The following is a 13,105-nucleotide window of genomic DNA, read 5'->3' on the forward strand; positions in this document are numbered from 1 at the left end:
GGTGCGGGGGAGCTTTTGCACTTCCCAGCAAAGGCAGAAGCTGCTGCTGTGGGCTTGGAGTGGGTCCGTGTCACCCAACCCCCCCTCTCTGTGGGTATTAAAACCAGTAAACGGATGGTGCAGAGTGGTGGCCTGGTCATTTGGGGCAGCTCTGGCACGGGGGTGCGAAAGGGTAGGCTGCACAGCCCCAAACTGGGGACCATGGCAGCACACACCAGCACCGTGGAGCCGGATCACCCCTGGCACAGCAGCATCCCCAGGGACCACAGAAATGGGGCGGCACAGCCCAAAGTGCCCCTGCATCCTGGTGGGACTGGGATCGCTCAGGGCTCAGGCTGGGGTGCTGCTCCTGGCCAGCACATTGGGGGACATCTCGCAGGTGCCAGGGGATGCTGGCATCTCCCCACGCTGGTTTTCCCCCTGTGCCGTGCCAGCTTCGGTGCTTTTTATAGTTCTCCCTGGCTGTGTCAAGCAGCAAAACTCAGAAACCCCCGGTGTGCGTCACCAGGAACACTGATAACCCCTGGGACAGGGTGGCCAGGGGGGGCCAGGTTGGCTACTCCCCTGCTTGAGATGGCAAGTCTTTGTCAAATTCCCCTCGTTGAGGGGCCAGATGGTCCCTGGGGGGCGGAGGCCAGGTGAAAGCGTGGCTTTGCCGTGCAGCTTTATTAATTGAGAAGGCGAAACTCCATTAGTCACGCTCGTTAATGCCCGGCCCTCCAGCACACTTGCACCAGCCAGAGTCCTTGTGGCTGCGGGGAGTGAGGATGGGGTGAGCGATGCACCGGGGTTGGGGTGTGGGAAGCCTGTGCTGCCTGCTGGGGGGCTGGATTAGACCCCCTTCCTGGCCCAGCAATGGGTCTGGCTTCTCCAGCGAGTCCCCAGCACCCAAGGAGCCCCAGAGCAGGCTGGGGCATGGGGAGCAGCTGCAGCAGAGGATGCACCAAGCATCCAAACTCAGCTCTATCGCTTGCTCCATTGGAGGATGCCCGAACGACCTGAAATCCCAGGAAGACCCCCCCTGTCATAGCCCCCTCAAGCCCTCCACCGGGGGGATGAGGGCCAGCATCCCACCACCACCATCCCCTCTGCTCAGCCCACCTCTCCGCCCAGCATTCCTACTTCCCCACGAAGCAGTAGGTACCATAGGTCCGCAGCTCCTTGCTGGGAAAGCCAAAGCTGCGGACGCCGGGGTCCGGCAGCCCCCCACAGCGCTCACGGGGGGTGGTGATGGGGTACCGCACGCTGCCGTCCGCCAGCCACCCCCCATCACAGCGATCCAGCTGGGAAAACTTCCAGGCGGAGTAGAGCTGCCCCACTTTGGCGATGGCAGCCCCATGGTTGCGGCACGCTTGCCCAGCCTCCTTGAAGTTTAGGTGGCCCCGGATGAAGTAGACCTGGCCTGGGGATGGATGGGGACACGGCAGGTGAGCGGCCACCACAGATGACCTCCTGGGGACAAGCCTGGATGCAAATCCAGGTGGGTATCGGGGCTCAGTGCCACAGTGGGAGGGACAGGGGACCCCAGCACTACCTTGAAGAGCAGAGGTGAAGCAGAAAGCATCGAATCGGTCCTTCTGCTTGTCCCTGGCCCCATAGGTCCGGACACCCGGCAGGAGGAGGCGGCCACCGCATGGCTCCCGTGAGTTGATGATGGGGTAGTGGACAGTCCCATCGAGGATCCAGCCGGCGTTGCACCAGTCCAGACCCTCTGTCCAGGCTGCAGGGCGAGAGGTGGCTCAGCACCGGCACCTCCCTCCTCCCCACTCCTGTGCCCAACAAGGAGAGTTCTGGTGCGGATGAGGGTTGGTATTTTTTTTGTTGTTTTTGATGCTTCACCTTTGTAGAGCTGCTGGTAGGTGGCGAGGCGGGAGTCCTGCTGCTCACAGGCTCGCTTGGCTTCGTGGTAGTTGAATTTGTAGCGCCCGTTGCTGGGCTGGTAGGGGAAGACGATGCCTGGGGACACGAGGACAGGGATGGAAGGTGAAGGAGATGCTCTCCCCGAGGAGGCTTTGACTTATCATCCCCGGGGATTTAGTGCTGAAGATAAAGCTGGGGTACGGGGCATTGCAACAGGGGGCACGACAGGTAGAGGTACCCAGCCATGGACCCCCAGTCCAGCCCAGGGTCCCCTTTCTGCTCTCCCCCAAATCCCCAGGGCATATGGCAGAAGGGAGCCCAGCCTCACCTTCGAGGTGCAGTGTGAGTGAGATGCTCTCATCCTCCAGCCCGTTGACGAGCTGGCAGCGGTAGCGTCCCTCGTCCTCCAGAGTTACATCAGTGATGGTGAGCGAGGCGTCGTAGCGGTGGCTGTGCCGCAGGTGCACCCGTGGGCTCAGTGGCCCGTAGTTCTTGTGGTACAGCCCGTTGGTGATGATGATGATGTTCTCCCGGTAGTTGGCTGGTTCCACCTTGCTCCACTTCACCCGGTAGTTGCGGGGCAGGGCGCGCAGGACACAGGGCAGGGTGGCCGTGGCACCCCGCTGCGTGTGCACCGTGGTGTGGAGGGGCTCCAGCAGGTATTGCAGGTGGGAGGGGGCTGCGGCACACGTGGGCAGCCTCAGCGTCAGCTTACTGCGGAGCATTGCTGCAGCCCCACCACCCCTCAACCCTCATAGGTGCCTCCAGCCTGGTTTCCATCATCCATCCTGGCTTGTTTTCCCCCCTCCTGTAATTGCCAGGATGCACAGCTCAGCCCCTACCCTGGCTGGACCCCCCTCCCCAGAATCACCTCCCTCCTCCAGCACCCACCCCAAACAGCAGCACCCTGCTCTCCCCCTGGGCCCTGCTCCCTACCTGGGCTCCCCGTCGGCCGCTGAAAGATGCTTGATGCTGGGGGTGCCACCAAGAGCCAGAGGGAACTGAGCAGGAGAAGCCGGTGCATCCTTAGAGCTGGGGGCAGGACGGTGCCTGGGGGGGAGGGCAGGGGTCAGGGACGTACAGCGGGACGTATCCCGGCTTTGGTGGGGACCGGAGGACACGTCTGCAGTGCTTGCTGTCAGGGATGCCACGGGGCCAATGGGTGGCCCTGCTCTGTTGGGGGCTCACCCCCATTTACTGTGCAAAGGGGACATCTCGCAGGACATCGAGCCAACAGAACACGCCAACCCTCCTCCCCGGCACCCCCGTGCCTCTTACCGTCCCCAGCTGTGTCCTTTGGGAAGCCACCGTTCCCATCCAACGCCTCCAGCGCACGTCCTGCCCCGCTGCCCACTGTGTCGCCTCTCCGTCACAGCCACCCCATGGTGGGGCTGAAGGCTCTGGAAAGGTCAAATCTGGGAAGAGAGGACACAGGGAGGTGGCAAGCGGGTGCTCCCAGCCGGTCTCTGCCCTGTCACCGTCCTGGGGTGGGCAATGTCCCCACAGCCCCGCGGCCCCACGGTCCCTTGACGCCCGCTCCCATGGCGCGTAGGGGCGGCGAGCACCGGCCGTGCCCTCGCTCCCTGCCCTGTCGCTGTCTCTTCCCGCTTTCTTCTCTTTTTTTTTTTTTTCTTCCCCCCCCCCCCCCCCCAACACCTCCCCGAGGAACGCACAGGGAGGAGGAAGCACAATTTCCCATTGTGAGCGTCTTTCTCTTTATTGTTCTGCTCGGCAAAACACAGCGCGCCCGGCTAACAAACATCTCTTTATTTCCAAGCCACAGTGTCGGGGGATTCAGGGAAAACGCCACCACCACACAGGGCTCCGGCACCCCCTTGGGCTGGCAAAGCCTCCCCTCGGCATCGGCCCCCAGCGCCGGGTGGTCTCTGCTCCTGCAGACATCAGGGCGAGGGTTAATAGATGGGGAATGGCGGGGGAGACATGAGTCTCTGATGGGGGGATGCTGCTCCCATCCTTTGGGGCTCCCGCAGGTTGCGCAAGTGGGGGGCCCACTGCTCTTGCACCCCACCGGTGTTATCCTGCCCTGCTCAAAAGACCTCACAGAGGCTTCACCGTCATCACCTTAGGGCCGGGATGCTGCCGGGAGCAAAACAGGGCCACACAATGGGGCTGTGTTCTGGGCTCCCTTATCTTCTCCCTCCCCCAGGGTCCATCTCCAAGGGTGGAGGAAGCTCTTCTCAAAGGAAACACAAGACAAGCAGCGTCTGTCCCCGGCACCAAAGGACACAGTGATCCTTAGCTTCTCCGTGGCACGCACGGCACAGAAAACAAACCTCCCTGGGGGGTAAAGCAGCACCAGGGTGGGGGCTGGCTCCTTGGCCCCTTGCCCCCAGCCCCTGTTCCAATTTGGCCGCTCGTACAGACTTCAGTGCAACAACCTGCCCTAACTTTGATGCCAGCAGGCTGGACTGGAAGCCTCTGAGGCTCTCCCAGCTCAAAACGGTCAGTGCTTTGGCTCAGTTTAATGAGCAAAAGGTGATCAGAGCTTTCCTCCCCCCATGCTGAGAAAGGCGAAAGTGCAGCAGCACCGCAAGCTCCTCTCCCGCATCTCCCCCTAGTTGTTCTGTGGGTCCGTGGCTGTTCAGAGAGCACCCGTGATCTCCCTCCATCACGCTTCCCATGCCCGCTGCTGCAAAAGTGGATCCCGATTCGCCCCCCAGCAGCATTCAGCCCCGGGCTGAGTCAGGGCTCCTTGGCACGTGGATGCCCTTTCCCAGCTCCGTGGTACCACGAATGAGCTGAGTGGTTTCTTGCATTTTTCCCAAGTGAAGGCAACAGCTCTACCCCTTGGCTCTCACAAAACCACAGCCCGGCGCAGGACACTTGCCAGGGCTTCCAAACGTGACTCATTCCCCTTCCCGGTCCTGTTGGCGTCAGGGCATGACCCCAGCCTGATGCTCCTTATCTGAGATCATCATTTGGCCTGGCGCTGTGGAAAGGAGTGACCCGTCACTTCCCAAACACATGCCAAGCTTTATTTCTCGGCTCCTTTTTCTCTTCCTCTCCCTTTTTGGGATTTGTACCCGCTCTCGGTGTGTTACAAACACCTCTCTGCACTAGCAGAAGCAGCCAAAGAAAAGCAAATGTGCTCCAGCTCCCCCCAGACTTGTTGCTGTTAGCTTCTGGCTCTGCTCCTCGCCCTCATTTATCAAGGCTCAGCTTCTTCTCCTCCCCACGCAGCCCCACAGGTAACCCCTGCACCGACAGGCTCCTCAACCATCATTTTTCATACTGACCAGGGAGTTTAAACCTGGCTTTGCTGAGCCGGCCGGAGCTCAGCACCTCTCAGCAGGTCTATCCCACCGCCCTTGCTGCACCAGCCTCCATCTCCTCTGCCTGCCCCAGTCCCCCAAAACCATCACGTCTCTCCTGTGCCAAACCTCCAGAAAGGCTGAAACCTCAGGTGTCCCCCAGCCACGACTCCCCCCGTATCCCAAATCCCACCCCGCCGAGATGGATGCTGACACCAAAAGCCCTGCGTCCTTCCCCGGCACAGTGGCCCGAGCCACCTGCTGTGGCAAAACCAGGTGCCAAGGTGTGTGAGGGCGGCCAGCCCGGGGTTTCCGTGTTGGCAGCACCGTCCCGCTCCCAACTGGTTCTTCCAACTGTGGGAAGCACCGAGGCGAGGGCAGGACCTGGCAGCCGCCCTGGCAGGCGGAGTTTGCAGCCCCAGCACGTCTCTCCTCGTGTCTCCCCAGTTTCAGGGAGTTTGCCTGCCCTGGGCACCCCATGGCATGGCTGAGCACACTGCTGCCTCAAGGCTCCGGCTCTCCGGGCTGTGCTTCCTCCTCCAAATCCTCACCATCATCCTCTTTGCCATCTTTGTCCGGTACAGCCCAGAGAGCAGCCCCAGCCTCTGCTCCCAGCAGCTGAACTGCAGTTGGAGAAACCAGGACTCGGGTTTTCAGCACCCTCGTGAGTACCCCAGCCTCGGGTGGGCACAGAGCGTGGCTCTCCCTGGTCCCCAGGTGCTGCTGAGGGGGTGGCATGGGATGTCACCAGGCTGCAGACCTGTCACAGCATCCAGCTCCAGAGTAGAACAGAGGAGGGGGAGCATCAAGCGCCAGGGTTGGGATAACGGTGCATCCCGCTGAGGAGGGGCTGGCGGGTGGAAAGCAGACATGCTGCAAGGATTTCCTACGTGCTTGGACAAAGCCAGGACCCAAATATTTGGGTCTGGAAGATGCATTTCAGCAGCTGGAGCACAGAGGGGACCACTCAGCCCAGTGATAAACCTGGGATTGTCCCCCCACCCCCCAGGGGGGCAGCACAGCAGCTTTGGGGATCTGCAAACCTTCCCACTGACCTGCTGGGCTTTGCAGTACTGAGGGATTTTCACTGGGCTCCTTCCACGGAGGATCTGGCTCCCTCGATGCTGCCAGAGCATCCAACTCGGGGCTGGAGGGCCATCCCGCTGGCACCCTCCTCCTGCAGGTGGGCATCACTGTGAAGCCCATCCCGAGCTGGGGAATGAGGGACTGACCCTGGCTTTTCCAAGGCAAGGGCAAGGCAGATGAGTGGAGAGGAGCCTCTGGAGCACCCTGGCAGAGGGAGGGGAGCCCAGCCGAGCCGAGCTTCCCGGCAGGCAGCGAGCAGCAGGCAGGTTCTCCCGGTTTCACCTGCCCACGTAACCCCACCCGGCACAGGCAGTGACTCACAGCTCTGGCACACGGTAAAGGATGGGACACAACCCTCAGCACTGCCGAAGGGTGCAAAGGGCATTTAGCCCAAGCGAGAATCACATCCCCCCTCCTCTGGTTTGCCATCAGATTAATCCCATTTTTCCGTTCACCCTTTTGTTCTTCTTACCCCCTGAAGCGGGACGGGCTGTTTTCAGGGGCGGCAGAGAGGTCCAGGGGGGTGGCTGATAGCTCAGACCTACCTTTGCACCGGTGTAAATGGGTGCAAAAGGCTCCTGGCCACCCTAAGAGGTTTCTGGGCTGCAGGGTGAACCACGTGCGTGTACCGAGGTATCTGCACAGGGCGGCTGTGAATGGGGTGGCCAGGCGCCACCGCAAAGGCTGGTGGGGGCCAAGTCAGGCGGGGAGGCCTTTACCTGTCACTTGCACAAGCAACACCCGCACGCGCTCTCTGCTAGAGATCTCCAAGGGAGATCCAAGGCCAGATCCACCACGGTTCCAGAGACATGTAGGTGGAGCGAGGCTGATTTCTATTGATTGAAACTTTCAGGTCCCCAAAACCTGCTGGAGCAGGGGGTGTCAGAGCCCCTTTGGGGGGACTAGCAAGTAAGGAGGGTGGCTGCTTGCCCTCAACATCTCCAGACCCATCCTTCTGCCTCTCCTCTGCCAGGTTTCCGGAATGTCCACCTCCAAGTTCTCCTTGGCTTTGGGCTCCTGGTGGCCTTCCTTGGCCGCTACGGGCCAGGCAGCGTGGCCATCAGCATCCTTATCGTGGCCTTCGCCATCCAGTGGGCTGTACTGATCCAGGGCTTTTTCTCCTTCTTCCTGAATGGCAAAATTTACGTGGGAGCTCAGAGGTAAGGCAGGAAGGAGCTGCTGCTTCCCAGCCGCCATCGTCCTGGGTCCAGCCCTGGCACACTGGCTCCCTCCTCTGTAAAACTCACAGCTCTGCTTTGGAGGAGGATGGTGAGGACCAGGAGGATCAGGCTTCTGGGTTATTCGGGGACCACACTAGTAAGGGTCATGGAAGTACAGCCAGGCATTTAGGGGGGCACATTGGCCCCAGCTGTCCCTTCGTCACCAGCATCGCAAGGCTCAGGCTGCCTGTTCAGCTCGCAGGAGCAGTGGGATGCAGGGTCCAGGCTGCAGGCTCAGCTCCCATCCCCCCAATGCTGCTCTCCCCTCCTGTGTTCACCCCCCCAGCAGCACTGGGTCCAGCCCCACACCTTCCCTCTCCTTCCCAGCATGGTCAGCGCCGACTTCTGCACCGCGGCCGTGCTGATCTCCACCGGAGCTGTTCTGGGCAGGGTAAACCCTGCCCAGCTGCTGCTGCTGACCCTGCTGGGAGTCACCCTCTTCACCCTCAATGAATACATCCTGCTCAGCCTCATGGGGGTGAGTCACCGATTGGGGGGGGGGGGGGGTGGCACCAGAAAGCAGGTGGCCATGGGTTTAGAGTCCTCAGGTCAGGACCTGCCTTGTCTGTAGAGACAAATCCCACCTTCCCGCTTCTTGCACAGTGTTTTTCTGTACTCACCAGGTAAGCGACAGCGGGGGCTCCTTGACCGTCCACACCTTCGGTGCTTATTTCGGCTTGATGGTTTCACGGATCCTGCACCAGCCCCATACAGCCAAGAGGAAAGAGCAGCAAGACACAGGCCACCAGCCAGATATCTTTGCTGTCATCGGTACAGAGCTCAAATCCTACAACATCAGAGTCAGAGACATGGTGGAGGGACCATAGCTAACATCAAAACCTGTTCCCTTTCCCCACAGGAACCATCTACCTGTGGATCTTCTGGCCCAGTTTCACCTCAGCCACCACCATCCGTGACAATCCTGAGCCCTGGGCAGTGCTCAACACCTACTTCTCGCTGGCGGCGAGCACCCTGGCCACCTTTGTCCTCTCACCTGTCCTCTACGAGGAGAGCACCCTGTGGGCGGTAGGTCCTCTCCTGGGACAAACCCAGGTCTCATGCACTACCTGCATCCCGTCCTACAGGAACAGCCAGCATGTATACACCCTGGGGCAAAAGGGGATGCTCGTTAGGCTTTCTTAGCTTCATTAAGACCCAGAGTGATCCCCAAGGAAGCCCAAATTACCCCAGCCCCATGCTGGTGTCCTCCACGCAGCCAATCCCCCTGCCCACATCCTGCTCCACCAGGTTCAGATCCAGGATGCCGCCTTGGCTGGTGCGGCCGTGATGGGTATGGCCGGGGAGATGCTGGTCACCCCCTTCGGGGCCCTCAGCGCGGGGTTTCTGGCCGGCTTGATCGCCCCACTTGGCTTCAGATTCCTCACGGTGAGTCACCTTGGGACAGCCGAGGACACCGGTCCCAAGTCGGGGGACCACCCGCCTTTGGGGGAGGCTGCACTGCCAACCTGCAGCTCCCCAACCCTCCAAAGACCGAGCTGCAGCACAGCATCCCTGGGCAAGCAGCCCCCATCCGAACCCTGGCTCTTCCTGACGCTCTTCCCAGCCCGTCCTGTGCTCCAGGCTGAAAATCCAGGACACGTGTGGGGTTCACAACGTCCACGGGCTGCCAGGGATCCTGGGCGCCTTGCTGGGGACACTGCTGGCGGCACTGGCCACCGCAGATGCTTACGGTGGCAGGTGAGAAGAGGCAGAACCAGGGGTGCCAGTGACTCCATGTGCCAAGCTGGGGCCACCACAACCCCTGAAATCAGCGATGCTCCACGCACCCCCTTACAGCACATCCCCCGGAACCACAAGCGGAGCCCCCCGTTTCCCTGCCTCCCCAAAACCCTGTCCCCGCTCCGGTTTGCAGGCTGGAGCTGGTGTTCCCACTGGTGGCCCAGGGCAGCCGGACACCCCGCGGCCAGGCGCTCTGCCAGCTCTGCGCCCTGCCCATCACCCTGCTGCTCGCCACGCTCGGGGGCTGCCTCACGGGTGAGTTTTGCCCCCGGTGGGTCCGAGGAATTGAAGGACTTGGGGGGGGAAAAAGCAAGACCAGCCCCGAACTGGACCCTCCCCATTAACCTGGGCGGGCAGAGCGCAGCGGGTTCGGTGCTGCGCAAACCCCCTGGGGTTGGGGCTGGGGCTGGTGCTGTCCCCGGGGGCTGGGGGTCCCCTCCGGGCCGGGGTCGGGGCTGGGGCTGCCCCCAGGGCCGGGGTTCGAGCAGCCCAGCCCCACGCTGCCGCTAGATGTCAGGGGAAGCCCGGTGAGAGGAGCCGGTCTGGGGCGGCCGCCCCGCTCTCAGACGCCCTCGCCCGGCTTTCGGCATCCTCAGGAGCCGTCCTGAAAATGAAGGGGCTGAGATCTCCCCCGGACACGCCGTGCCTGGAAAATACGGTCCTCTGGCAGGTAAAGCTGAGGACTTGCTGGTAAAAACCCCAAAACCAAAAAAAAAATCCCACCCCCAAAGAGCTTTACAGCCCTCAGGCAGCAGGGGTTGGATGCTTCCCCCGCTTCCCTCCTCTGAACAGCAGCATTTAGGGTGGGAGACGGCTTCATTGAAGCCCCTTAGGCCCCCCTCATCCAGTCCCGATTTGCCCCAAACGAGGCACATTTCTGCCCTTCTCCATGTCTCTGCGTCGGTGCAGGTGCCCGAGGAAGGATGTGACCCCAGGGCAAGCGAAAAGGAACCAGGCACCAGCACCTTGGTCTAATGACCCCACCAGTGAGGTCCTGCACCACCAGGCTCAACCCTCTACCAGCATCACCAGTGCCAGATAGCTTCTGGCAGCCTGAATGTCCCAGCAGTCTGCTCCGGAGACAGCCAGGCTTGTCCCCATGCAGGAGCCACCTCCTGGTCCCAGCGGTTTTGGGAGCAGGTGGGTGCCCACAGGTCTTTGCAGGGTGAAGAGATGCTGCAGTGATACAGGTCCTTGCTGTAGGAGCGACCTGGCTTGCTCCAAGGACACCTCAGGGTGTCTGGACTTAGCTCTGCTCCGTGCCTCAGTTTCCCCATCGACTGCTCTCTGAAGAGAGGAAGGGCATGAGGGGGGCTGTGTTGGGGAAGGGGCATACCAGGCTCCCCAGAGAGCAGCAGAAACTTTCTACAGACATTTTTGTACACAATTAAACCACGTAGATCTTTTGTAGCTTCAGGATTTGCTGGTGAATTCATGCGGCACCTGCCCAGCTTTGCTGCCTGAGTTTCCTTCAGGTTTCTTTCCAGGGAGGAAAGCAAAGCCCCCAAGACCCCCCTTCACCCTAAAGACTGGTGCCCCTGCGGTGGGTTTCATGGGTTGCTGCATCCCAGTTGTCCCTCTCCCCTAGGCAGGGGGACTCTCCTGGAGCTTTGGCCACCAGAAGCTGCGACAGCCCAGAGCAGCCAGCACCCAGGGGTGAGACCAGGGTGGCACCAGGGTCCCCAGCGTAGGACCCTTACCACCTTGCACCAGGGACTGGGACCAAGAAAAAGCCCCCCTCCTCAAAACAGGAAAGCGTCCCCCAGGATGCACCGCCACTGGGAAAGGGATGCTCCTGTGGTCATTGCAGCCCCCAGGTGCCCCTGCTTTCCAGGACCCCCAGTAGCACCCAGCACCCCGGAGCAGGTTTGAGCACCCTGGGAATGTAGCAGCCTGAGCGAGACCAAGGGGGTGTCCTGCAGCACCTGGAGCAGGGGCACAGCCCCGGGGGGGGACAGTGGCCGTGCTGGGGGTCCCCGGTCAGAGGCGGCCCTGGGGGTACCCACCTCCAGCACACCCAGGGAGGCTGCCAGACGCTTTCACACCTCCAGTGCCAGACTCTGGCGCTCGCCATGTGGGGTTCCCGTGGGTGCAGGTGTCCCCAGCTGCCAGCACTGTCCCCCGGGGAGGGGGCCACAGCCACAGCCCACGCAGCGGGGACAAGGGGTTCAGGGCCAGTGCAGCAAGGTTTGGGGTAAGTGGTTTGCTACCCAGCCAAAGCGGTCACATTTGGGACTGTCTTGTTGTAATACCTGCTGCTGTTGAAACATTGATGTAATCATTTTTTTAAAAAAATAATTTCTAAGATGCAAAAAAAAAAATAATCAAAAAATCATGTGGTTGCAGGCTGATCATAAAACAGCATTTTTAAACAGGGCTCTTTATCCTTTCTAAAAGGAATTAAATCAAATTAGAGAAAATATGGAGTCCCACACATTGCTCCATAGCAGAAATGCAAAAACGTCTCCCTTCGAAATAAGCCAAACCATCGCTTTAACTTTTCCAATTTCAGCTGTTTGTCACAGAAAACCTGGTGAAACCAAGACATTTGCTAAATGCTTTGGTGCCACTGAGTTTCCACAGCAAAACAGAGGGAAGTGGGCCGCGGGGCTCCATCCCTGCTGCCAATGCAAGCCCTGGGGAGGGTTTCTGCTGTCCCCGCTCCGTGAGGAGACCCCAGCCCCACTCCACGCTGAGGTCACAGAGGAGGACGCGTCCCGTGTGTCCACATCCCGGTGGCGTGCACCGCTGCCCGGTGCCATGTCGTGGGGGAACGATATGAGATGGAGAAGCGGCACGAGGGCTGGTGCCCCAGCAAGTGGGTGCCAGGCTCCATCACCACCCCCAGCCCCGCACCACCCCCTCCCCACCTCACCTCCTTCCCAGCCCTCTTCCCTCTCTTTCCCAGACAGCCCCTTTCCCCTTTTTGATCTCCTCGCAGCACGTTTCAAAAGCAACCCACTGCGCCGGGAAGAAAAGCCCCTCCAGTGAGATCATTGCGAGACCTCCAGACGTAGGGGTCAGGTGTGAAACGGACCTCCCTCCTCCTCCTCTCCCCCATCCCCTCTGAAAGACTGTTATGTTTTGTAATCGGATTAGGGGAGCCCTGCGCCCTCCCCACTCCCATTTACCAGCACGACCAGCTTGTGCACCGCCGCTCTCCCCGCAGATTGTTTAAGCGAGCCGGCCGCGAGCGGAGAGCTCGCCCGTGCAGCGGTGAGGGTAGAGGTTCGGACGGCGAGAGCCTGAAAGGTTTAGTCAGTGAACAAATTGCTTCTCTGTAGGGGCCGTTTTCTTCCCAAGTTGAACATAATGATGGCAGTTTGGGGAACAGATGGTGCAGCTAAGCAGATAATCCCGCCGGCCCTGCTAGCTCGGGGAGAGGCAGCGCTGGCTCTGCCCACAGCTCCGGGGGTCTGTCCCGGGACACGGTGGGTCAAGGCAGGGGCTGGGTGATGATCGCACCCCGGCAGGGTGCAAGAAGCTTGGGTGACCCCCCCCTTCACACCTTTTCCTCTTTGAGGGTGGTTTGGGCGCCAGACGCGGCTTGTGCCTCAGTTTCCCCAGCCCCAAGGGGAGCTTTCTGCTCTGTGGCTTTTCAAAGCAGGGCTCGCCCTCAGATCACAGCTTGACGTACCGGGAGACAGCACCGCTTTCCCAGCACAAGAGCAAGGGGTAACTGAGAAACCCTCGCTTTTATTCTCACGTTCCTGTTCCGCCTCTCCCTCCAGCAATATTCAAGATGTGAAAAGAGCTGGAGGAGAAATTCTGCCAGCTCGCAGGGGCTGGGTGCACGGTGCTCATGTGGCATTGGTGATGCTGGGACCTGCCTGCTACACGAGTCTTTATATAAAATACGTCAGCAGGAAAAGCCCAAGGTCCCACCACCACCACGCAGGCAGGGGAGGGCATGGACACATCTGCACA

At 60.7% G+C, this 13,105-nt stretch overlaps 2 protein-coding genes across 2 annotated transcripts; one reads left to right on the forward strand and one right to left on the reverse strand.

The window, feature by feature from the left end:
- Positions 1–619: 619 nt before the first annotated feature.
- Positions 620–3,451, reverse strand: HAPLN2 (hyaluronan and proteoglycan link protein 2). The gene is made up of 6 exons (XM_037371065.1): positions 3,139–3,451; positions 2,797–2,910; positions 2,189–2,539; positions 1,840–1,956; positions 1,535–1,720; positions 620–1,402 (listed from the first exon to the last, which is right to left on the reverse strand). Exons 2-6 carry the CDS (start codon positions 2,882–2,884, stop codon positions 1,119–1,121), a joined length of 1,026 nt encoding a protein of 341 aa, XP_037226962.1. The 5' UTR covers positions 2,885–2,910; positions 3,139–3,451; the 3' UTR covers positions 620–1,118.
- Positions 3,452–5,551: 2,100 nt separating this feature from the next.
- RHBG (Rh family B glycoprotein) lies at positions 5,552–11,531 on the forward strand. Its single transcript, XM_037371142.1, has 10 exons — positions 5,552–5,796; positions 7,192–7,378; positions 7,766–7,916; positions 8,062–8,209; positions 8,298–8,464; positions 8,687–8,824; positions 9,003–9,136; positions 9,312–9,433; positions 9,775–9,848; positions 10,088–11,531. The coding sequence occupies exons 1-10, from the start codon at positions 5,616–5,618 to the stop codon at positions 10,151–10,153; spliced, it is 1,368 nt and encodes a 455-aa protein (XP_037227039.1). The 5' UTR covers positions 5,552–5,615; the 3' UTR covers positions 10,154–11,531.
- Positions 11,532–13,105: the final 1,574 nt, after the last annotated feature.

This window comes from Falco rusticolus, chromosome 19 (assembly GCF_015220075.1).
Source record: "Falco rusticolus isolate bFalRus1 chromosome 19, bFalRus1.pri, whole genome shotgun sequence".
NCBI classification, from domain to species: Eukaryota; Metazoa; Chordata; class Aves; order Falconiformes; family Falconidae; genus Falco; species Falco rusticolus.

Bases quoted from the DNA above. Each gene is read 5' to 3' on its own strand.
- HAPLN2 (XM_037371065.1), bottom strand. From the start codon at position 2,884: ATGCACCGGCTTCTCCTGCTCAGTTCCCTCTGGCTCTTGGTGGCACCC. The intron at 1,957-2,188 runs GTGAGGCTGGGC...TCGTGTCCCCAG, and splicing joins ACTCACACTGCACCTCGAAG to GCATCGTCTTCCCCTACCAG. The intron at 1,721-1,839 runs GTGAAGCATCAA...CTCGCCCTGCAG, and splicing joins CTACCAGCAGCTCTACAAAG to CCTGGACAGAGGGTCTGGAC.
- RHBG (XM_037371142.1), top strand. From the start codon at position 5,616: ATGGCTGAGCACACTGCTGCCTCAAGGCTCCGGCTCTCCGGGCTGTGC. The intron at 7,917-8,061 runs GTGAGTCACCGA...TGTACTCACCAG, and splicing joins TCCTGCTCAGCCTCATGGGG to GTAAGCGACAGCGGGGGCTC. The intron at 8,465-8,686 runs GTAGGTCCTCTC...CTGCTCCACCAG, and splicing joins AGGAGAGCACCCTGTGGGCG to GTTCAGATCCAGGATGCCGC.